Below are 26,641 nucleotides of genomic sequence, written 5' to 3'. Positions count from 1 at the left end.
ATGGCTAGATGCTACAAATCTCACTCTGCACATTCAGCTTCCTACAACACAGAAGAGTAAAACACAGATTTTAAATTGGGGAACATTGATTGAATTCAGGAAGTATTGTTTCTTGTGATAATACTGATTCTTGTGATAATAACAGTCTCTGATTGATTGATATTTTGGGCATTTCCCAGCATGCACTGAGAGCATTTTCTCTCTCTCTCTCTCTCTCTCTCTCTCTCTCTCTCTCTCTCTCTCTCTCTCTCTCTCTCTCTCTCTCTCTCTCTCTCTCTCTCTCTCTCTCTCTCTCTCATCATTCTTGTCAGGAGCATACAGATAGGCAGCATTAATTATGGAAATTATGGGATTAATATTTAAAGCAAAATAAATTCAAGAACAGAACTTTTTGCTGTAGATTTTGGAGAAAATGTTCTGGATTTGTTTTTAAATATCCTCTGACCAGGAGGGTGTATCTCCAACTAATGATCATTAACCCTGATGTCCTAGCCAGGGGCCGTAATGACTCGCTGACGCAGTGTTGCAAGAAACCCATTAAGAGAGACCCAGAGAGAAGGAGAAAGAGAACAAACAAGGTGAATGTGGCCAATTTCTGAAGTCATGCATTATGAAAGTGGGGTGAGTTGCAATGGCTTTTCATTTGATTGAAGAGTCTTAAGTTCACAGATTGAGTCTGAATGACATTTTCCTCTCAGAAATGTCATTTTCATTCCTCTCTTGTAGCTTCGTCTCATCTGGGAGCTCTGTAAATTTAGCACTGGTTAATTAACTTTACTTTAGGCTCATAGGACCCCCAAAAAAACTTAAAATCATCCAGCAGCGGGATATTTTTCCACTCCCTTCTGTCTATCTCAACCCTCGCTCCTCCATTCGAGAGCGTCTCTAGTGATGCCCCCCCCCACAACACTCTGCCAGTAAATACGCTAAATTAGGTCTTCAGACTAGTTTTGAATAAACAAACTGTCCTTCCCAGCATTTAATTATATAAATGCTGGGAAGTCATGGTCTCTAAGTCACTTAATATATATGCTGTATAGAGAATAAACATTGCTTTCAGGTTTTATCAGTTCAGTCTGTGTTAACGTATGGCCTGAATCGAGTTTAAACCAGATGTTTTTGGAATGGTTTGTAATTACAATTTAATCAGAATTATTTGTATTGTCATAGATGTAATATGGTTTGCATTTTTAACTGGACTACCATCCTTCATAATCATCTATCTTAACAAAGCCCAATACTCTTTTTGTTATTTAGATAAAAAGAGCAAGAAGAAGTATGGCTGAACAGGATGGCTGAAACTGCCTGATCTTTGAGAACATATAAATCCATTTTTTCTTGCCAATTTTCCTTAATTTTGAAGAAACTGCAGAGCGTGTACAAGAAAGAGGCTTGTTACTAACTGCAGCATTCTGTGATATAGTATAAATGTGAACTAGAGAACTGTCCTTGTTAGTTGCCGGTAAAAGTGCATTTTAGTTTATTGTTCAATGGTTTAGGGTCTTTAGTGATCTCTTCTGCTCACAGAGGATGCATTTATTTGATCAAAAGTACAGTAAAAACAATTATGAATTTTCAGCATTTCAGAAATCATTCTAATAATCTGATTTGCTATTCAAGAACCAAACAGCTGTGCTTAAAATGCTTGTTGAAACCATGATTTTCAGGATCATTTGATGACTTGGAAGCTTAAAATCAGCATTTATTTGAAATAGAAATATTTTGTAGCATTATCTTTACTACCCATGTTTGATCGATTTAACGTATTTAATGAATAAAAGTATTAATTTCTTTAATATATATGTATATATATATATATATATATATATATATATATATATATATATATATATATATATATATATATACAGAAGGTGGAAGGTAAAATCTCTACCTTTAGTGTGAGTTGAGTGTGATCAGAGCAATTATGAGCTACACACACACACACACACACACACACACACACACACACACACACACACACACACACACACACACACACACACACACACACACTCTGATGCTGGAAGGGAAGGTCAGTATAAAGGGCAGAACATTGTGTTAATCATTAATGAATAATTAATGTAAATGGAACATCAGCATTTTCTCAGTTGACTAATGGAATTAAAAAATAATAGCTTATTCAACCTTGTACTGATTTTTTGTAATATATTAAAAATAATAACTGATTGTAATGTGTAGTAATTAGAGTTGTCAATGTAACATTAAGTTAAAAACAATGAAAAAAATGAATGCTATTTTGTTTTATATCCGTATTACAGAATTGTAATCAGAATAAAACAGAAATGAAGGGGTCTTGACATGTATTTTTGTCTTAAAATTGAGTGAGACACTGAAAAACAGTGTTCATTGCTTATGTTTCAGTGATATGGAAATAATACAGCAAATTATATATTGACCTCTAAATCAGATGTGTTTATTGCTCTCATCTGCCACAATAATGTAATAAATATGAATTATCTTCATTTGAGGGCTTTTTCTTAGTAATGATTTTTAAAATATTTAAAATATGAAATTAAACATACATATTATAAATAAATAAATCTGATTTCTAGTATTTATACTCATTTTTGTTATCCTTTGATGTTGGAATCTACTGATGTAATCTAGCATCTACACGACTACAAGTAATACACAGATGCAGTGTAATTTTGAGCAAGACTTAATTAAGGCCATTTTTCATACAGTTCAAAGAGAGTCTATAGGCTGCAATATGTCTGAAGGCAAGCTGGAGAAATGCAAATGAAGTTATTATAAGGCTGTTTACTAAAGAACCTGTCACTGAGTTTATTTTAAAGATATCGTTTGTTGCGGGAGGCTTTTGTCAGTGTCAGATCTGGTTGCTGGGTTTATTTTTGATTCCCGGAGCAGAGGTAAGACGACAGGCCTTTTAAAGTCTTCCCATGCCAACACAGCTTTGATTTTATCTCCACTGACAAATTTCATTTGCCTGTCAGATATCTTTTTTTCCCATCAGCAGCAGTGTGAAATCGGCTCCTCAATCTGTGCCTGATGCTCAGTGGTTTCCAGACGCAGTTGGAAAGAGATTATGTCCCTTCTTATTCTCTCCAAGTCAGCTCATTATTCACATTTGGCTCTTTGAGTCTTAAGACTGCATTACCCATGATGTCTCCTGTTGAGACTAAATGAAGCTGACCTGCATGGAAGCTTTGGTAATGTATGCTCGGAGAAGTGTGAATGTGGGCAACCTGTTGTTTTGGGGCAGATGGGATCCTCCTCCTCCACCTGACATTTCCTGTGGCGTGTCTCTTCTTGTTGTTTACTCTCTCTTTTGTCATTCCCTCTTAAATCCTTAATCCATATTTCTCGCTCCCTTGACATTCACACCCTTCCCTCCCTGCCGCCTTCCCCATCCGTCTGCTGCCAGGTTCACTGAGATGAGAGCCAGTTCAGGGTGTTTGCTCATGAAGGATTGTGGAGTCTGAGTGTGTTGGAAGTTGTAACACAGTAAGCACTTCTTCCAGCCAGTGGACACATGCCAGCAGGATTTCTGTTTGTTGTGTTCGTATGAATTCTTTAGACAAAGACCTCTCTAAATAGAAAAGTTGTAATTATTATCTTGTGACAAATTCATATAATTGGAATTGGTTTGCACAGAACAGAGAGCAGGGACACTGTGCACTATGTTTGCCAAACTGGAACTAAATTACCCTTTTCCGATGATTGTGATGTGATTATTTAAATGTGGGCTGAGTACTTAAAAAAAAAATCAAAAAAAAAATCTGGCTGAAACAACAATGGTTTTGGATTTCATGCTGACAGGCATGGATACAGCCTCACACCAAATGCCAATGTAGAAGTATCCAGAGGATAGAAAATGTATTATTGATTTATTCAGCATGTAAAGTGTCCAATAATAGGGGGTAACTTGCAGAGCACCTCCTATTTAAACATGAAGAGACTGCCTGATTGATTTGATGTCAAATGAAAAGCAACAGACCACAGTAGTTATTGTTATATATTCCCTTAAAACTTATCTTTACTTTGTAACTTTATAGTTTATAATGATATGTCTTTTTATATTATAAATTGTTTGCTCCTTTTTCTTTTTTATGAATTGTACAGCATTTTGGATCAACTTCAGTTGTTGTTTTGTAAATAAACTTTGACTTGACTTTGACTTAATAGTTAATTTTGTTTTTACTTGCAGAGATGTACCACAAAAATAGAACAAATTCATGAAGATGCATTATGCAGCAGTTTCTGTGAACGATTGTACAGAAAGCAGAAAAGGTCAAACCAGGCATAACTGGACTGTATCAATAGTATCTGTTTTACTTTCTGAAACAAAACTCTGAATTGTCTCTAAAAACAATTATTGTATCTGCCCAGTATCTTTTTGTGTGTGTGTGTGTGTGTGTGTGTGTGTGTGTGTGCAATATGATATCAAAGGGGTAGGAAATTTACTGTGAATGGTTGGTGAGCATGATGTTGGTGTATGAAACTAGTAGGTGGTTATTGAGATAACATAAAATAGATTTACATTGACCATTGGTGTTGTAAAAAGTATTCCCCCCAAAATTACTTGTGTAAAAAAAATTGTATGCACTAAAACCTCTGTTCTGTAACTCACCTACACTGTTAATGTCAATCATATGCTAACCAATCTGTCTAATGAATAATAATCCTCTCTCCTCTTTCAGCTGACGTACCTTCCTCCTCCGTGGGGCGAGTGTGTGTCCAGAGCCCTGGACTCAGGCCTCTTTCAGGTGTACAGCGTGTCTGCCTGCCGTATCGAGTGTGAAACGCGCTACATTGTAGAGAACTGCAACTGCAGGATGGTCTATATGCCTGGTATGTCCCGACCTAGCAGTGCTTGAAACTTTATACTTTATACCTCTTTCTTTATACTCATCCATTTACTTTAAATGCATCCTCTGCATTTCAGTTTTCAGTCATAGGGCCCTATTTTAACGATCTAAGCACGTGGTCTAAAGCGCACGGCGCAAGCGCACTCAGGGCGTGTCCGAATCCACTTTTGCTAGTTTTACGACGGGAAAAAAGGTGGTCTAAAAGGGTTGTCCTTATTCTCTTAATGAGTAATGGGTATGTTTTGGGCGTAATGTGCAATAAACCAATCTCCCATTCCCTTTAAAAGCCAGCAGACCATCTACGGGACAAGCCGAATTCCACCATATCTTTATGTACACAATATTAATATTTTACATTGTAATCCTTTTATTACACTGTAAAAAATTACGCTGCGCGTCCCTGTGTGTGTAATTAGCAGACTGTACGCGTGTTGTGGACCTGCCTATAGGCACACATAACTTATGCGCTCTTTAAATGAAAAAAAAAAAAATTTGCCTCAAAATGGCAACGCGCCAACAATGCGCCTGAACACACCTTGTTTTCAGACCAGCACGCACATGGGCGCACAAATGGGGGCAAATGCATTTGATATTTAAACAATGTGGCGCAGGAGGTGAAAATGAAAACTGCGTCGGGCTGAAACTAGCAAAAAACACTTGCGTCGTGCCTGGTGTTGCATTGCGCCAGGTGTATGATAGGGCTCTTAGATTTAATTATCAGGATTTTACACAAAATATTGTCAAAGCATCAATAATAAAAATGTGACAAAAAGGTGCTTGTGATGACAAATTTAAACAATAATTAATTTATTTATATATATAAATAAAAGAATTGCCCTGTAATGTCCTGTAATAATACATTGGTCCAAGACAGTAAAATACTAGTGAATATGGTGTTCAAAGCAATATGTGTTTACATACATATGTCATAGAAATAAATGGCAGCTTTAATTATGTGCAAATAAATAGATTGCATACAAATCAGATCCAACCCTTTATTAATGTAATCAGAAGGAAGACATGATGAAGACATCACTTATAATGTCTGTGACTGATTAGTAAGGACAAATAGAGTTTGTACTGTCAATCACGAAATCTGTAGGGACTCTGTTTCCATCTTGTCTGTGTAAACCCCTGTCTAAGGTCTTCAAATCTTGATGAACAGTTAGCCAAGGAGGTCAGATTTCATATGCTCATGGATAGCATGTCAGCATGAGGTTGTGTGTTGCGATAACTTAATGCCTTGTGGCATTTGTGGTTTGCATTTGGCAGTCGAGTTTTGCTGGCTGAACTTGTTTAGGAGAGGTCAGAATATAGAAAAGAATTAACTTGTCTGTGGGTCAAAGGTGGTTTGGAACAAGCCCACAAACTGACAGCAAGGGCTTATATGCAGGAGCCATGACATATTGTGTAATTTAAAAAGTGTGGAAGAGCTCTTACCAAAATAGTCTTCAGAAACATTCAGTTTTAATTTAATTTCACTGATAAAATGGTAATTTTGGCCCATTGATAAATAGTCATCTTTAACTGTCGCTAAATGGTCTTTTTAAAGACGTAATATATTTCCAAGATTTAATAATATGATTTCATGAACATCTCATTGTGACTCTCAAGTGCCCTTTATGTCCCGTTCTTAATGCCAATTTATGCTGCCCCGTAATATGCTGATATTTAAAGTTAGTGCTGCAGTAGATTTCTTTGTCAACTGGTCTCTTTTAATGACACTATACAGTCTCCATTTTCTCAATTTTTGAGTCAAATAAAATTGCTCTTTTTTTATCATAAAGTTCCCTACATTAAATCTAACCCATAAGTGCCAACCTCAACCTCGTGCTACTTCAGTAGGTGCTCGAGACAGAACAATTATCTCATAGATGATTAGTCCTTCATTCACACAGGCGCCCTGCTCTAATAATGTAATTATAGATTCATTAACTGATTGTGATAGGCCTGTGATGTACATTCGGGATACATCTGATACATTTTGACCAGTGTAGACACGTACAATTCTCTCTTCCATGAGCACACACATGCACTCACAGTTGTTTATTTCCATGTCCTGTTGAGTTTGGCTATGTGTAGGTTGGGTCTGTTTTCCCTCCTATTTAGAACACAATATCAGTGTTTCATTATTAATTTAAGAAGGCTGAATAAAGAAGAACATTTTTTTCATTTTCTTTGTTTGTTTCTAGGCGATTCTCCGTTCTGCACTCCTGAACAGTATAAGGACTGTGCTGAACCTGCTCTGGGTGAGTGTGATCTTCACACACAAACAGTAAATTCTATCCCTTTACACTAACTGAAAACTCTCTGCAGTTTTACATTTAAAAAAATAAAATAATCATTCTGTATAATGACACAAGTCCCCATGAGTCTGTGTGCATTCAGGTTGAAGTCCCCACCGGGAAAAAAAGAGAGAGAGAGAGAGAGCGAGAGAGAGAGAGAGAGAGAGAGAGAGAGAGAGAGAAATAAATAAAAAATAAAAAGACTGCCTAACCTCACACAATAAATAAATAAGTGGTCAACTGTCTCTTCAATTCCACAAAAAGGACATTCCTTACCCACTGCTGGATTCAGGTGTGCCACATGTCTGTAGCTATAGCACCATGAATAAGTCTCCACTGTAGGTCTGCTGTACGTTTCTCAATGGGAGGTTTGTACAGAGACCTCCAGGATCCACCTCCCTGCTCGTACTCGTTTTAAAACAGTCTGATGGGCAACTTTAACACAAGTAAGGTAGATTGCTTTTTTACTTGTTTCACGAAACTGTCCCATCTCCGGGGTCTTAAAAGTTAGAAATGTGTCAGTATCTTCATAATTTTCCTTTGCTGCTGCAGATACACTGATAGTTGGGAACTGATAATTTCTCCTCCAATCTTGAGCTGGTTGAGTTTCCAGTGCCTCCCTGCAGGTTCCAGGCAATGCTCTCTGCACATCCTCTAACACCTGCTGCAGAAGACGGAGAGATCGAATACCCTTTTCACACTGTAGTGCTGCAGCCATTTTCCATCCTTTAAGGTCTCTCAGATCTCCTATCCTCTTCAGTCCAGCTCCCGCCATGCTGTCCTTAAAATAGCACAAGCAACACGAATCCATCCCAGATCCTCTTCATATAATATTCTTTGTGCTGTTTGCAGTCTAAAAGTCATAATCCTGCTTCTTATGTCTATCAGAGCTTGTCCTCCTACTTGTAAAGGCAGATATAACGCAGATCCAGGAACCCAGTGTTGCTCCGACCAAAAGAATTCTACAAACTTCTTCTGTATAACTTTTATCAGTTCATTTGGAGGATCTAGCACATTTAGTCTGTGCCATAGCTTGGAGGTGGCCAGGTTATTTGTAACCAAGACTCTACCCCTGTAGGGTAGTTCAGGTAATAGCCATTTCCATTTACCCTACCCATAGCCATTTTTCTTTACCCAGAAATACTCCAAGAATGTTAATTCCCTCTGTATTCCATTGTAACCCCCCTGGAAGCTTAGGTGGCCCACCATTTTTCCAGGGACCCACAACAAAACCCTCACTCTTTGCCCAATTTACTTTTGATGTAGAGGCTCTCTCATATTAAGCTAAACTTCTAGACAGTATCTGAATATCCTCTTGTCTAGTAATAAACACAGTTACATCATCTGCGTAAGCTGAAACAGAGGCACTTGACCCATTAAAATCTCCTGATATATGAAAACCTTTCAAATTATTTTTCAGCTTAATTAGCAAAGGCTCAATAACTAAGCTGTAGAGTTGTACAGAAATTGGACACCCCTGCCTAATTCCCCTCTTAACAGGTATTGGACAACTCAGTCCCCCATCCAACCTTAAGCATTACTGAAATGAATGTTTCCCCAACCCAAATGCTTTCAAAACATTCAGACCCACACGATCAAATGCTTTTTCTTGATCAATCGATAAGAAAACAATATTAAAATCATCACTCATAAAGGTTTATTACATCTCTTATTAGAAATAAATGATCCATTATTGTATGTCCTGGAACACAGTATGTTTGCTCATTTCTCACAATAATACTCAAAAACTTTTTAAATCTATTTGCTAAACATTTAGACAATATTTTGTAATCTTGGCACATTAAAGATACAGGGCGCCAATTTTTTTAACAACCCTAAATCACCAGTTTTAGGCAGAAGTGATAGTACTGCTCTTTGACAACTGCTGGGTAAAATACCTTTTTTAAAACATTCACCAATTACATTGCAAAAGTCCTCTTCGAAAATGTACTAAAATGATTTATAAAATTCAGCAGGCAGACCATCTACTCCCGGGGCACATCCTGTGGACAGTTGCTTTACAGCCTCTGAAAGTTCCTCATATGAAATCAATTTGTCCAATGTTTTTCTGTCCTCAGGTTTTAAATTAGGCAGTCCTTTTAATAACTGATCCATACTCTCAGGATCACAATCTTTGGGCCCAAAAAGTTCAGCATAAAAGTCCACTGCGATTTTTCTCATTTCTATAGGATTTGAAGTAAATGTACCATTGTCCTTCCGAAGGTAAAGCATATTTTTTTGTTTTACTACTTTATGTTCCAAGTTAAAGGAGAACTCCGGTCAATTTTAACATTGAGCTAATTTTTTTGTACATTTGGAGTGCTGTCAATACAGAGAACAACGACAAAAATCGGTGTTGCCTACACCGAGTTATTCTATTTTTAAAATTTGCACCCTGTTGACTTCAATGGGGCAAGTACTAAACCTGCTTTTAGGCTCTTAACATCCTTGATGTGTCATTACAAGTGCACAGAAAATGTGAGTGATTCCTTCTGAGTGAACACGAGTGGATCTGACTGCAGTAGATGTAAAAGATATGTATAAAAATGATGTTATTTAAGCCAGCGCAAATACCTGTATTTACATCCTGTTTTTCGGTTGAAGTCCAAAGTAGTCGATTGCCGAGTTCACGCGCGTGATCATAGGTAACTAAACCTATGCGCGTGAACTCGGCAATCGACTACTTTGGACTTCAACCGAAAAACAGGATGTACTCACATTTTCTGTGCACTTGTAATGACACATCAAGGATGTTAAGAGCCTAAAAGCAGGTTTAGTACTTGCCCTATTGAAGTCAACAGGGTGCAAATTTTAAAAAATAGAATAACTCGGTGTAGGCAACACCGATTTTTGTCGTTGTTCTCTGTATTGACAGCACTCCAAATGTACAAAAAAATGTTAAAATTGACCGGAGTTCTCCTTTAAAAAAGAACTTTGTTGGAGCATCCATTTCCTTAATGGAAGATATCCTTGCTCAGATTAAGGCACCTTTTGCTCTTTCCTCCAACAGTGTTTTCAACTCCAATCTCTTCTTCTTTAAATCCTTAGTCATACCCGAAACGTTCAACTCAATTACTCCATTTCATTAATATCTTTCTCCAAACTTTCAATATTTCTCTTTACAATCACAGTATTATTATAAGAAAACTGCATTTGGACTTTTCCTACCTCCCACCATTGAATTACATTTTCAAAATGTTCTTTTTCTAGTTTCCAACTCTACCAAAAACATTTAATTTTTCACAAAATAACTTATCCTGTACCAGTTTGACATTAAAATGCCAATAAGATTTTGGATGCGACACACTTTTAGTATTAAAATCAATAGTCACTATATGATGATCAGAAAACCCACAAGGAGATATACCAACATTCATGACTCTATTATTGTCTGATTTATTTATATATATACTGTCCAGTCTTGCTCCCGTCACAGTAGAATCTAAAATTTTAACCCATGTGTATTGTTTTGTTAATTGATTCTTGCTTCTCCACTCATCATTCAGTTCTAGTTCTTGAGTTATCCTGAGGAGCATATTACTAGATTGTAAGTGAAGTTCTTGCCCATAAAAAATTAGTGGTACAATTCCAATCTCCTCCCATTATTACACACATTTTTCCATCGTCATATTTTCTTATTGCACTGTTTAACTTTTTAAATAATTCCATCCTTTGTGGACCTATATTTGGAGCATATACATTAAAAAAGAAATTTTAACTCTTTCATTTCTAAAAACTCTACCTTTTTCAAATTCAGTTGTGGATAGGACCTTTAGATCCAAATGTTTAGAAAAGATCTTCGCTACCCCTGTACTCAAATTTGTTCCATGACTCAGAATACATTCACCTTCCTACCATCTATAAAATTTAATTTAATTTTGATTATCTGAATGTGTTACCTGTAAAAACATAACATTGATGTCCTTGAAATGAACATATTCTGAAATCATTGCTCTCTTATTCCTATCTCTCCCTCTATTAATGTTTAAAGATCCTATTCTCAAAATATCCATAAAAAGATATAAGGAGAGAAAAGAAAGAGACAGAAAAAACAGAAATCACTGTAAAGACACACTTGATTTGTATCTCATTTCGCAAAATCAATTTGATTTACATTTAACTGGGGGTTTCCCCTTTCTATGTTTAGTGAGAATCTTTTTTAAGCGAAACCTCTTTCGCGTGCTCAGTTTTTCTTCTCCTACCCTATTTTGCCAATATAGAACTGAAAATTCAAATTCCTTTACATCTGGAAAGAAATTCTTCACATCAGCAACCTTTCCAAAAGTATCATCCAAAAACAAATTAATCTCATCCAAAGAGTAAATCTGATCACAACCTATCTGGGAAATATCTGACAGATCTGAAGTATCAGATAAAACACCATCCTTATCATCAGCCTCATTCATTTCATCTTCACCTAATTTTTAAATTTTTTCTTTGGGCTCACATGAATTTACCTTTCTGATGCTGTTCTGATCTTCAGTGCTTCCAGATTTGGTCACTACACAGTCTTTGCTTATCTGGCCTTCCATCCTCACAACATAATTTATTTCAGACATCTGCTTCAACATCACCGTCATCCATTCGTTCATTCTCAAAAGACAACTCCACATCCTTCCTCACACTCTCAGTAGAGACCTCCTCGTCATTTCTTACTTTCTCAGTAGGAATTTCCTCATCATTCCTTACATTCTCAGCATTAATCACAACACCCTGATCTTTATGTGGATCTATTTGCACTCCAGTTTCAATTCCACTCGGGCCTGCCTCGGCTCTATTAGGACATGATAACCTTACGTGCCCGACACCACTGCATTCAAAACATACTGTAGCATCTCACCTGCGCTCACATATAACATGTACGATTTGCCTTCATACATGCATCGAAACGACACATTAAGAGTCTGCGAGTTTAAGAACAAATACGTGTCGCCTAAACGACAGCACGTTTCAAAGCCGCATTTTTTGCTGCCAAGTGGAACCATTTTGATTCCACTAGCAAGCTTGCCGAAACACGAAAGCTCGCACTCAATATCAGCATTAGGAATGAACGGCGGAACATTGGAAATGGGAACTTTACTTGTTGGTGTTACTAACGGTTGAACATGATGAATAAAAGCACCACTTACCGAAATCCCGCTTTCGATCAAATGATTCACTAGTTGTTCATCCTTGAGAAAAACCCCCAACGCTTTGTTCATTCAGGACGCACAAACAATGTTGACAAACAATGTTCCAACAGCGCGTCTTCCACAGACTCTCCAGCATTCATGACACACCTGATGCCGTGACGGAGCGACAGAGACGACGCCTGCACACTCCCGTGCCATCTCCGTCCCAGACGCGACAATACTAGACTATTACACGAACAATAAATCTGAGAATATAACAGACTGAAACCAAACTAGTTTTGCGAAAGTAAATACATCGAAATCCTTCCAAAAAGATCCCAGAGAGAGGTTAAATTGGGTCAGAACAATCCAGAAAGACATTCCATCCCCTTCAATTCAAAAAATATTGACAGTTTGGGCTCTATCATACACCCGGTGCAATGCAGCGCCAAGCACGACGCAAGTGTTTTTTGCTATTTTTTGCCCAACGCAGTTTTCATTTTCACCTCCTGCGCCACATTGTTTAAATAGCAAATGCATTTACACCCATCTGTGCACCCATGGGCGTGCTGGGTGAGACGCGTTTGTCTCACTGATCAGTGAGACGGGCTGAACGAATAAAGTGTGTTTGGAATCCTGATGTAGCCTATTACTAGGCTCATTTTAATTAATCTAACACACTAATGGGGCACGAAATACATGCGCTCAAGTTTCTGTTCAACAGGCCACACTGACCCTCCACAAAATTCAATTACATGGAACAAAACTAGCAGCCATCGTCCCTCTTTCATTCTCTGTCCCGCATCTTCCTCCTCTGTAGCTGTGTTTTGTTCTTAAGTAGCATCCTTAAAGAGGATTATAGGGCAAACGGTAGAACAAAAAGTAAAATTAAATATAATAGAACACATCTGTTTGTTTATATGTGTGATTTTGTAGTGGGTGGCTGTAGACTTTAGACGTAATCTTCACCAGCTTCACCAAATTAAAATATATTAACTCTGTGTGGAGAAACTTTGAAAGTATGCATTAATTGCATTTTTCTTCACAGATCTTGATTCTTCTTGACACAGGGACTTCTTTATTGAACTTTAAATTCCCTCATGAACTTGCTCAAATTAAGTCATTATTTTGGAAATGTATTCAGGGAAAGCAAAGACTTTTTTTTTTTTTTTGTGCACCGTCTCTACCAACAGAATGCGTTCTGGCCCTCATTAACTCCCTCTCTATGTACCATCTGACAGTATATACCAAACATAATAAGCAAGTTGGCTCCATGTTCACTAATTATCTTCCACTAATGAAGAAATTCAAATTAGAGCACAGCTAGGACTGTACATTTTCGAACTTTTCAGGTATTCAGCACACAAACTGTCTCCAAAGACTTCCTTGGGTTCACTGTAAAAAATTTGCTGTAGTTTTGCAGCTGTTTGCCAGTAACTTACTGTAGATTTAAATGTATGTTATTTACTGGCAACAGTTTGTTCAAAGTTAAATAACCATTAAACATTAACAAGTCTTTGTCTTTAAAGAATAAAATTATAAAATAACATCCTCATGCAAAGCATTCTGGGAACCAGAAATCTTCATCAACCTTTTTCTGTTTTTTTTCCTTCAGATTTTGGTTCCCAGAATGCTTTGCATGAGGATGTTATTTTAGTTTTATTCTGTAAAGATAAAGACTTGTTAATGTTTAAAGTTCATTTCATTTTGAACAAATTGTTGCCAGTAAATAACATCAATTTAAATCTACAGTAAGTTACTGGCAAGTAGCTGCCAGTAATACTGTAATTTCTACAGATTTTTCTAACAGTGTTGTTAACATGTCTAATTTCACATACTTTTACCTTTTAGAGTTCTGTGTGCACAACCATTCGAGATAAAGCCAATTTTTATATGAAGAGAGGCAGAATTCCAAACCATTGGAAAAGTATTAGTGGGATAGCTCTAACCTCAATTGACAAGTAAAGGCACAGCACAAGAGGCTGCACAGCTTGTCTAAAACTTCAGCAGCTGGCATCAAAATTCCTGACAGCTGGTTCCTATCTTTTGGCAAAGTGGAGAGGAAATTATCACCAACTCCAACTTTCTGTTCACAGCACCATGAGGAGGGAAGAATTGTGTACTTTCCAATCCAATAAATAATTCCAATAAATGTGTTTCTCCAGTCCAGAACAATATGCAGATGAAAACATTTAGACATGAATGAGAGGCTAATAGAACGGAAATACAGGATCCTCTTGTTTGAGGAAATGTTTGAGATAATTGAGATGACAATGAAATAGAACACTCAGGGACAGAAGAATATTACAAGCAGGAGGTTAATCAAGACATGTTCAGAATTGAATAAGAATATACTGCTTCCTGCACACTGTGTACTGTAGTGTATATAAAAAATGTGGTTACACTTTATTTCGATTGTCCACTTTAGACATTCTACTAACTATAAGTAACTTTGCAACTACATGTTAACTTACTCTCATTAGAGTATTGGTAGACTCTGTTAGGTTTGGGTTAGTAGAATAAGTTGACATGCACTTGGTAAAGTTATTTATAGTCAGTAGAATGTCTGTTGGATGACCAATAAAGTAAAATGTTAGCAGATATTAAGCAGACAGTTTACTAATACTCTAATGACTGCTAGTTGACATGTAGTTGCAAAGTTACTTTGCAGTCTAAAGTGTACTATTCAAATAAAGTGTCACCAAAACTGTTAAACAGTATGCTATCTTAAATAATAATAATAAAAAACAGTAGTACCCCTAATAACTAAAAATGACTATTTTGCCATTTAAATGCAATTTTTGTAGTCCAATCAAAACAAATACTGTGTAAAGAAGGAAATATTTGTGGTCAGTGTCGGTGCCAAAACCTGGTTATTAGCACATATACTGTAGCATAGTATATTCTTTGAAGCTCATGTGGACAATGCAATTGCAACATTTCCGGATCCCATTTTTGCCCATTTTGCCCTTTTCTGCATCAATTCCTGTCTTCTCTGTTCTATACTACACTATACTATACTATACTATACTATACTATACTATACTATACTATACTATACTATACACAAAAGGCTGAAAGTAAAATAAAGCAGGTTGAGTGGAATGCATTGTGAGATTTGAGTCTTGAATGCTTTGGTTGTACTGTGTTGGTCATTTGACTGTCATCCATGCATGCAGAAAATACTGTCCATACTGTTCATGAGTTTTTCGGTTCCTTGCCACTGTTGCCTTTGGCTTGCTCAGTTGGGGATACTTAATTTAATTAATCAATCAACAATACTATTGATCAGCATTACCAAACGTGGACTTTTACACTAGAAACAAACACTGATGTACTATTTTATTTAATACTGTGAAGCTGCTTTGATACAATCTGTATTGTGAAAAGCGCTATATAAATAAAGTTGACTTGACTTGACTTGACTTTACATTATGCACTGTAAAACTAGTACAAGTAGTATGGTAGTATGAAACTCACAACTGTTTTCTATAGCATAACCTTTGTGGTTTCAAGCACAGGATCTGCCATAGGCGATGCCTAGAGAACACATGGGATGTTATGGGATATAAGTTCATACAGAACGATGGATTTAGCAGAAGGTTATATCAGATTTAATAGCCTTGTTCGTGTGTGGTCCAGGTAAACCCTACGTTATGAGGACAAAATGTCCCCACAAACATGACAATGTCCGAAATCCTCGGATACAATTTGTACAGTATAAAAGTCATTGTCTATGGAAAGTCCCCATAAAACATGAAAACGCAACGTGTGTGTGTGTGGGGGGGGGGGGGGGTGTGTTTGTGTGTGTGTGATTGAATCCCGTTAAGTTGTCTGAGTGTTTAGAGAAGGTTAAATCTGACTTAATTCTCCAATTAAATGATATGACTTTAGCTTCGTCTCCAGTGGTAGGGTTTGAGAGGGGATTGAAGTGAGGAGAAGAAAGCGAGATGGAGATAGAAAAGGTCAGGGATGGATGCATTTTAAAATGTTTCTGTGAAAGGTCAGATTCCATCTCCAGGTCATGCAAGTTATGAGCTGATTAGAAATCTGAGGAAGGCACAGCCAAGAGCTAAAGATTTCAGCCCTGGGCAACCAGCAAGAGAATAGAAAATTATCTCTTTTGTTTCTTTACATGTACAACAAAGGGAAAGAAGAAACAGTATTAAACATTAAAGAGTCGGTATGAAACAAATTTGATTCTAGCCACCCCCTAAAAAGTCCTGTAGGAATTTCTTTATATCCAGTAGGGGCTTAATTTGATTCCTAGAGAATTCTTATGTGATCCCATTAGGATTCTTTACTTTTGGTTCCAAACTATGATTGGCATTCTAATTCCAATTTCCTACACATTCCCTTAGCACTTTTTAACTAGCAGGGGATGGACTCTTCACCTCATTGAAACATTGAGTCTTAGAGTCTAACTCTTTATCACTCAATGAAAGCTAAATGTCAGCTCAAGTTCAAGAAAAATACTTTGATGCATTTCACCTGCCAATTAGTAAAGTCTTTTGTTTTTCAGTCAGTTTTTCTAGACTTCTAGAAAGCACTTTGACAGCATGATCCTTGCGGTTTACCAGAATCATTGTGAGTAATATCGTTTTTTGTGGGTTTTTTTTTTGGGCCAATCTCTCTAAAGGTAATCAAAAGTGCAACACATAATATTTTTCGAAGCGTCAAGAGTTGACAGCAGTGATTTAAAAGTGTTCTGACAAGGCCAAAAGTTGAATTAAACTCCAATATGTCTAGGTGTTTGTATGTGTGTGTGTATGTGAAGACACTGAAAAGACCCTCTATTTGCAGAAAAGGATAAGACGACCTCATGTTCTTTACACTATCAGTTGTTCAACAGGGGAAGTCATATATAGAACCCAGTTCAGGAATGCCACCTGCAGAAAGAACAGACATATATTCTCCATTTCTTCCCTGTACCCTTTCCTGTCTCTCCTCATTTTCTTTTTCTCTTTTCTTTTTCCTCTCTTCTATTCCCTTTTTTGCTCTCCGTAGCTGCTCTGTCAGCAGTTGAAGGCACAAACTGCATCTGCAGGAGCCCCTGTAACATGACGCGATACAACAAAGAGCTTTCCATGGTCAAGATCCCCAGTAAAACCTCTGCCCGCTACCTGGAGAAGAAATTCAACCGATCTGAGAAATACATCACGTGAGTACGCACCTCACAACCCTTTTAAAAGCCACTTTCCTTTACATCAAAATGGCTTTGAATTCAGCATCCAAAGGTCTCTGAAGTGTTTTTTTGTTTTGTTTTGTTTTGTTTTTTGTTTTTTATGTTGCAACTTTACCACTTTCCAAACTTTTTAATTGTAGTCCTCCTAATACCTTTCACAGTCTTTAACTTTACCTCATTACTGCCACCAGTTAATGTACCACCTCATATCCATGATCACAGAGATACGGAGCTTGTTAATGATCACAAGCCTGCACTTTTCTGCCAAGGACGAGCTGTGGTGTTATTAGGACTGAGAACAATTTGGAAATTAAGAATTGGCTTCATTTTATTCACAAGCTTGTACTGAATTGGCCGTAAACCGCAGGATGGTGAAATGATAGAAGGGATTTACTTAATTGCAATCCAAAGTCACACAACAAATCAGTAAAAACATTAATTGGTTTACAACCATACAAAAGTTTGGAGTCAGTATGCTTGTGCTCACCAATGCTTCATTTATTTGATCAAAAATACAATAAAATCATTCTTTTTTGAAATATTAATACAATTTAAAATAAATGTTTTCTATCTGAATATATTTTAAAATGTAATTTTATTCCTGTGATGACAAAACTGAGTTTTCAGCATCATTACTCCAGTCTTTACTCTTCAATGTCACATGATCCTTCAGAAATCATAATAATATGATGATTTGGTGCTCAATAAACGTTGATTATTATTATTATTATTATTATCAATGTTGAAAACAGTTGAGTTGCTTTAGAATTGTATTCCATTTAAATTTTACTTGCAATTTTTTTAATTGTTCAAATACAAATTGAGGAAGTTAATTAGAATTGAATTGACATTGCCATTCAATTATGAATGGCACACAGGCTTAGTTGTGACACTGTACAGGAGAAAATGGACACTGGATTCTGGGAGAAAGCTTTACTTGTGTACTCCCCATGTGTGTGTGTTCGTAATGTGCGTTTGAAATGTTGCCTCATAGACGTGCTTCGCTACACAAAAAAAAAGCAGCATTAGGACACCAGGACATTTGATGTGGCCCTCAGACATATTTATATCTCCTCCAGACATTTGGCTGACAAGTTGAGAACACTTTTGCTTTGTGTCAGGAAGATTCAGTGAGTTGTTCTTCAATATAGTGACAGATATCACATCCTCTCCATTCATTAGTTCATCGTCATAGCGATAAGTTTGGGATTGATGTGTCTGAGATGTGGTGCTATTGGGAATACTGACTCTCTCTCTCTCACACACACACACACACACACACAGATGTTGCTGTGTGCAGAGTCAATTATATTAGCATAAAGTAGACAGAATATCATCACTCTGGTGTCCCACTAGACAGAGATAAGCTAGACTGCTTCATTTTATGGTGATAAAAAAAAACTTGTTTATGTTTAACTCCTCCACACATTCACACAAATTATTGGTCATGCCAAGATCATTCATCTCTGCAACATAATAGGAGCGTAATGAATGGTTGAGATAATACTAGTGTTGTTGGAGGTTGCAGTTTAGCCACTAACATCTAATAACAACCAATTTGCCTTTAGTGTGTGTGTGTCTGTCTGTCTGTGTGTGTGTGTGTGTGTGTTTGTGTGTGTGTGTGTGTGTGTGTGTGTGTGTGTGTGTGTGTGTGTGTGTGTGTGTGTGTGTGTGTGTGTGTGTGTGTGTGTGTGTGTGTGTGTGTGTGTGTGTGTGTGTTTGTGTGTGTGTGTGTGTGTGTGTGTGTGTGTGTGTGTGTGTGTGTGTGTGTGTGTGTGGAGAAGCAAAAAGCGCTACTGAGGATAAAACCACTCTTTCATTTAAGTATTCCACTCAGTACCAACTAAAACACTACAATAACTAGGACTAACTGACACGATACAGATATGTTGTTGGCTACCTTTTCTTTGATCTGAGTTTCTGTTCTAAGCAGCCACAATGTTTTATTGGTCATTTGGTTTTTATTTCTGTCGCATCATTTTGATTAGCTCTGCTCACAGTGAAATCTCATTCATATGAAGCATCAAAACTCTTCTACTTTGCTGTGATTGTGTCAGGTTGCACAACATTGTTCAGGTGTTTTGGGTATGACAAAGACAAATTACTTCTGAACCAAAATTACTGAACCAAAATATCTGAAATTCAAAACATCACTCTTTGTTCTGTACTTGTTCTGTTGTTCCAGGGACAATATCCTAGTTCTGGATGTGTTCTTTGAAGCTCTGAATTATGAGACCATAGAGCAGAAGAAAGCATATGAGGTGGCAGGTCTTCTAGGTAACACAACGTACTGTAGTATGAATACTGTCTCTTTCATCTTTTCTGTTTCTCCATTCCTCTAAATCATAAATATATTTATGTTGCAGGTGATATTGGTGGTCAGATGGGCTTGTTTATCGGTGCAAGTATCCTGACCATCCTGGAGCTATTCGATTATGCATATGAGGTATGTCAGCATCTAAACACAGGGTATAACATGCCATGATGTAACATCATTCTCTATTATAATAAAAAAATAATATTATTGTCATCATGACAATTGTATTATTTACTTGCTTTTTCTTGTGTATTTGTCACAAACACATCACTTTCATGCACAATCCTTCAAATGTTTGGGGTCAGTAAGATTTTATATTAATTTTATTAATACTTTTATTCAGTAAGGATGCATTAAATTGATAGTTAATTGAAAGTTACAGTAAAGACATTTATAATGTTGGAAAATATTAAGATTTCAAGTAAACACTGTTCATTCTATTAAGGAATTATGAAAAAATGTATCCTGGTTTCCGTAAACTGTTTTCAACATTGATAATAATGAGAAATGTTTTTGAGCACCAAATCATCATATTAGAATGATTTCTGAAGGATCATGAGACACTGAAACCTGAAGTAATTATGCTCAAAATTCAGCTTTGACATCACATAAATAAATTACAGTTTAATATATGTGTATATTAAAATAGAAAACAGTTACTGTTTTTACTGGATGAACATGAGATACGTCTTTCAAAAACATAAATAAAATCGTACCTACCCCAAAATTTTAAACGGTACTGAATGCATCTCTCGGTTAAATCACAGTTGTCACAAAAATGTGAAAGCCTTTTGTGATTATTTCCCCCAAATATTTTCATTTTGTTCTATCATTCTTAAAGTTTAACCAGTTTCCAGCTATTTGCATGTAATATATATATATATATATATATATTTACTTGCCAAAGCCAATTTTTACACTTTTTTGGTGCTTGTCAATTGACCCTGTCTGACACAGACAAAAACACCCCGTTCGGTGTCCTAACTCAGAGGCACAGGAGACGCTATAGCTACACACTGCAATAATCATTTTAACACGCTGAGATATTAAAAATTGCAAATTTATTCAGAGAATCACACACACACAGACATTGTGATGGCTGTTGAAAACTTGAGTCTGTCTGTCTCTGGTGTAGAATGAATGAATGACACTGATGGAGAGTGTCCTCATAATGAGCCTTCATTAATTCTGCATTGCTGCTGGTCTCTCTGCTCTGTGGACAGCAGCCAGCACAAGTCCTTACACCACTCATACCCTCGGGAACACACACATACACACACACTCATTTTGCATTCTGCCCTGTCCTGTTTTAATGGATTTCTTATGCAGGATAGCTTTAAAGGACAGATTTCATCTTAAAACTTAGGCCTTTCTAAGCCTTTTGGCCGCTGTTAACAAAGCACATAAAAATAAAAGAAACACTAAAGCATTTAGCTTCATTGGAAATGCATGAGACTATATGCCCATTGAGATTTTAACTTTAAAAATGTGGTCATCTTAAGAACTGACATATTAACCTGGAAACTTTAACAAAGAGAGAGACTCAATAATGTCCACAGGGCATGTTAAACCTCCTCAGGTTCAGGACAAAGGCACCCCTCCCGGTGTGTGATATTACGAAGAATTACTAATGAATATTGATTAGGCCAGCCTCACATTTCTTGGTAACCTCCTAGTGCAACCCAGTAATATGACCTAATTAATATTCATGAGCTTGGCCTTTACAATAGTAGGATTCGAATTGCCCAGAAATGTTCACATGACCAACAAAAGCACACCAGACTGAACAATGATAAACAAGCTGCTTACAGCTTGAGGATCTGTGGAGCCAGTTTGGAGCTGAAAACTAGACCAATATGCATGATTGTCCCAATCAAAATGGCCATTTTCAATTCCTGTGTGGTTTCCAGTTCCTGGGATCCCCCGGTGGTCAGTGCCCTGGGCTGCAACCCATGTTGCTGATTTGATTAATGCAGCGCTGGCAGAGCTACAAAGCTGTTCTCAGGCCAGCAGTTTGAGACCTGATTTGGCAGTGAATGAGATGGTGGTTTGTGATGTGTGCTGGCAGGTGGTGAAGGAGAGACTGCTGGACCTGCTAAACCGTGAGGAGGAGGAAGAGAGCCATGGAGAGAATGTGGTAAAAAAAAACAACCACCCGCTAAGCTTCAAATAATTTATTTAGATATCAGGAACCCATTGCGTGGACTTGTGCCTTAGGCATACAGGTCTATGAACGATGACATCTGTTTTTGTTTTGCTTTCCCTCAGAGTACATGTGATCCGGTGGTAAACCATTCCGAATCGATTAGCCACACGGTCAGTGTTCCCCTGCAGACCACCCTGGGCACCCTAGAGGAGATCGCCTGCTGAGCGCTGTTCCCCTCCAAACCACCAGGGGGAGCCAGGCCACTCCACTCCAATGGGTGAAGGACAGAGGAAAAAGAAGGAAACAGACTCTTTTTCTTTTTCTCAACATGTCATCATTTGGCACAAACATGAGAACTAGAAGCCAAGGAGCTTCTCGAGGAACATGAGGACCGCAGAGTTTCTCGCAAACACCATCTGTTTGTTCTGGACTCATGAAGGAAAGCAGAAGTTTGTGGACCTGTCAGGACAGTCACTTGTAAACATAAGACAAACACGAAAACACGAGCATGTGAGGAACTGCAAATGTACACGGCCTCGGTGTGTTCTCGCATTCTCTCTCTCTCTCTCTCTCTCTCTCTCCCCAGCCGCCATTTTGAAGTTTACTGCCAAAACACTGTAAATTATTAACAGAGAAAATGTTGTGAAACTGTTCTAACTGTGCATGTGTCAGTTTCATGCGTTACAGTACGGTTTTCTCGAACATGTCATCCTCTCTCATCTATGGAGACGATTTTGTCTTCTTGTGCTGTTCGTTTGCTATGTGATTCTAGCGTCTCAGTTGGCTTTTTGATGTATCAAGGATGCATCATAAAACCGAGAGCCCCTTTCTTTCTCCCTTCCTTTTATTTTTCTATCCTTCATAGAATAGCCGAATGGGTCACGGTACAATGGCAGCCATTATGAGCCCATTGTGGCTGTAGATGGTTCTTATAAATGCTTTCTGGATCCCATTGGGAAAATGATGAACAAAGTTTTTGTTGCTTTCTGGATAAGATTGTAGTGATACAAATAACAGTTTTCATTTTTTCAAATGCAAGAAGTGTTACTTTGTCATTTAAAACTGATATTAGAAAGCTGATTCCATGCTTTTAATTCAGAATTGAGAGATATATTCGCACTTTTTAGAGATTTTTGACAGCCATCATGATACCACATTCCCATATACATATAAAGGATTTAGAGGTGTTCACGGTGATTTATTAGGCTATGTGAGGTTTTATCTCATCTTATCATTTCAGAGCTTTTCATCTGTTCTGTGGTTTGTAATACTGCAATTGCCATAAGTTATCAGATATTTACTATGTTCCCTGTCCCACAATGTTCTTTGATGGTGGATGATGGACGGTTCAAAGGTGTGATTGTGTCTATACTGTTCTCAAACTAAATATGAGGTTCTCAGATCACTACACATCAGTATGAATCAGTATGAATTAAAAGAGGGTCAGTTCTGGGTGACGAAAGAGAGCTTGATTGCATTTCTCAATTTAAGAATACTGACTTGGCACAAAATTCAGTCACAAAAATGAAAAATAAGAAAAAGAGCTTGTGTGTTGGTGAAGCTTTTGAACAAATTGCTCTGGGACACTAAGACCCCTGCAGATGTGTTACACCATGAATTTGTTGACAAGCTTCTAAAATTTGCATGTAAATAAATAAATAAATAAAAGGTATTTAATCTGGTTTAATAAGCCCAGGCGTCCACACATGACCTAGGGCTCCCTTGTCCAGTCAGATTTGAGGTTAGAGTGTGCAAATATCTGTCATTAATATCCATGCAAAGATATTTTTTGTTTCAGGATTGTTAGTTATTATTTTCATGCCCCCTTCTGGGTGGTACTAATAACAGTATTAAGAGGCGTGATTTACACCTATAACATAATGCAAAATTTAATAAACAATAACATTAAGAGCGGAAACACTTTAATTTTGCCACAGGGAATAGAATAATGAATGTGTACTCTGGGTTGTTTGTAACATGTGAGAGAGCCATGTGAATGTTAATACAGACACATGTTGCTTAATGTGTGTTGTTTTATTCTATAAAAATAGTTCTATAAAAATCACGCAATCTGGACACTTTCCTGATTTGCTAAATATCTGTGACCGAATGTAGATGTTTTTAGTTGTTTTATTTGCTATTCAGTTTGCTAATTAAATGTAATGGGCTGTAGAGGATGAACGTGTTATCCTTATTTGCCCTAAAAATGTGATGATTTCTTCTGTGTCAAAGACAGATCTGTGAACCTCAAAGGGTTTCAAGCACATGCAGAGAAAAAAATAACCAGACATGTACACAGTGCAAATGCAGAAGTTCATAGCCGTCCATATTATAAAACCGTGAACTAAGAAGTCACTCATAGTGTTAAACAGTAATTTTAATAGACAAACTCTTTCTTGCCATGTGGACAAACACCATAGGGGTGTCATGCCACCTTTGCTATTTTCTCATTAGCAGAAACCAGAGGGGTTGATGGTTTCCAATTCCAAGGTAATTGCTTCAGTACCTCAAACCTTATATGAAAACAATAAAGGATAAATGAGTTACAGCACCTGTCTTTGCATTATGTCTCACTTGCATCTATCTATCTATCTGTCTATCTATCTATCTATCTATCTATCTATCTATCTATCTATCTATCTATCTATCTATCTATCTGTCTGTCTGTCCGTCCATCTCGTTCGTTCCCCTTTCGCAGCTTTAGAACAAAAAGACAATTTGATTGAAATGTTTTTATTTCATACTTGCTGTCCCTTTATCATTTCTTCTTACTCGATTACCCGGTTTCCCTTTTATCTTGTGCGTGAGCACGGATGAAGGCTATACATGTCTGTCTAGGTTGCCAGAAACAAATAGTGAAATACAATTTTGACAGCATATGATTATTTGTGTCTCTACCTAGTAAAGAAAAAAGAAAGAAGTGAAGATACAAGAAACGCAATTTCATTTAAGAAAAACAAATTAATTTTCACCGCCCTTATAAACAGAGATACACATAAACAAACATCATGGAGAACAAAAGAGCTGTCTTTGAGCTCAGAGATAATGCATGAACTCAAGTGCGGGGGCTCTGCATGCCATTTACTTCTAAGAAAAACTAGCTACCGCTCCAATTAACTTATAAGCTTCAAAAGTTGTCCAGAAATTGCGTCACACGGCCTTCTAAAGTCACATTGCATAAGATGTTGTTGCTGTTCATTGTCATCACTGCAACATTAGTTATTTAAATATGGTTTATAATAACGGTTTGTTTACTGATGAATACAAATGTTACCTAGCTGTTGTGGTTCTTGTTGCTGGTTTGCCAACTTTTTAAATTATCTATTTATTTGATATGGTACCGCCAAAAGTAGGGTAAGATGACAGGCCCCTCCCCCCACACCTTGTTTTCCCCTTGATTATAGATGGTCATAAATTCCATGAGAATGTACTTTTCAGACATATTCACTATTCATTAAAACCTATTGGCTAATTTAGTGAAATCGTTCAATTTGAATTAATAGTTTTGCTATTATGACATTTCAATTAAAATATGGGCAATTCAATATTTATGTATTCACATACATTAAAGTCACAGAACAAATCTATACCTTTCAGATGAATCCCTTTTACTGGTATTCTGCCTTGCCTGTCATCAGTTATTTATTTATTCAACTAAATTGTCAAAACACAATTTTAAATAGAATAGTTGATTTAGTACTTTATAAAAAATGTACATGGTTCTTAAGGGGGGCATCTTTCCCTATCTTATCCTACCATCTGCTCATGACAGTGCAGCACAGGATATTATGGACTGATCATGACTAAATATGTGCAATTTTATTCTAGTGATCTCCCTTAAAGTCGTCATGAAATCCATATCGACCCTATTTACTTTGTTAGTGCACATTGCTAGTTTTGTGGTGAACAATTCATCTGTGTTAATCCACAAAAAATGTCTTCGTAATCTTTCCCCTCTAATCTTGCTTTCCTTTTCGGATGATGGCATTTTGACGGTTTGGGTAGAACATCCCCTCCAACTGTCAGTCTGCTGCGAGATTTGACAGCGAACTGAATAAAACGCCCACTCAATTAATTCCCAGAAAGGAAAAAACAAGCCACACCCTCTATTTGTCTCATTCTATGGATGCGTCCAAAATCTTAAAAATCCTGCCTTTGGAGGATACATTCCAAGTTCCAATGTTAGCTTCACTTCCTTCATCTGATCGATTTTTGAAGGCAGCTTAGATGTATCCTTCGCTCCCTTTGATGTCCCACAATCCTGTTCATTCCATTCTGTGACAGTTGAGCTAAAAAAGAAAGATGGCATCTGAAAGCTGCGGTTGGTGGTCAAGTTTTTAACTAACGTTTTCCACTTCTAGCGAGAAATTACTGTTGTAGGGTTTAAATATTTGCTTAGTTATCACCAAAGCTTGCTCTGTTTTGCTATAGATTATTAAACCATTGCACTGCCTCAAACACTGCTAACAAAGTCATTGTCTGATAAGGCAGTGAGACGACAAGTTTTCAGACGCATTCCGTTTCACTCGGAAAATACGTCACAATGCTGAATTAAAGTCAGTCACAAATTCCGGTTCACGCGGATTGCTCTTAACACTAAAAATTAACTCAGGTGTGAGGCTGACATAATATTCCCATGATGTTTGATTACAGTACATTATAGTTTAAGCTTACATTTATTCACATAATATATTTCCAAAATGCTTTCAGGGCTTTAGCTCTCAGTCCCTTCCCATCACAAAAG

General features: G+C 37.1%; 1 protein-coding gene across 4 annotated transcripts in view; it reads left to right on the top strand.

Moving 5' to 3' along the window:
- asic2 (acid-sensing (proton-gated) ion channel 2) overlaps positions 1-24,444 on the top strand; it is a 430,731-nt gene extending 406,287 nt beyond the window's left edge. For all 4 annotated transcript variants that reach the window (XM_079873024.1, XM_079873023.1, XM_079873022.1 and 1 more), the window contains 7 exons: positions 4,686-4,836; positions 7,046-7,102; positions 17,257-17,410; positions 19,620-19,711; positions 19,801-19,880; positions 21,820-21,888; positions 22,020-24,444. In XM_079873024.1, coding sequence (XP_079729150.1) covers positions 4,686-4,836; positions 7,046-7,102; positions 17,257-17,410; positions 19,620-19,711; positions 19,801-19,880; positions 21,820-21,888; positions 22,020-22,121 — 705 coding nt within the window. In that variant the 3' untranslated portion in view covers positions 22,122-24,444. The remainder of the gene's footprint in view (positions 1-4,685; positions 4,837-7,045; positions 7,103-17,256; positions 17,411-19,619; positions 19,712-19,800; positions 19,881-21,819; positions 21,889-22,019) is intronic.
- The last annotated feature ends 2,197 nt before the right edge of the window (positions 24,445-26,641 follow it).

Source organism: Squalius cephalus (genome assembly GCF_949319135.1).
Source record: "Squalius cephalus genome assembly, chromosome: 1".
Classification (NCBI taxonomy): domain Eukaryota; kingdom Metazoa; phylum Chordata; class Actinopteri; order Cypriniformes; family Leuciscidae; genus Squalius; species Squalius cephalus.
This window is presented reverse-complemented; position numbering and strand designations above follow the sequence as displayed.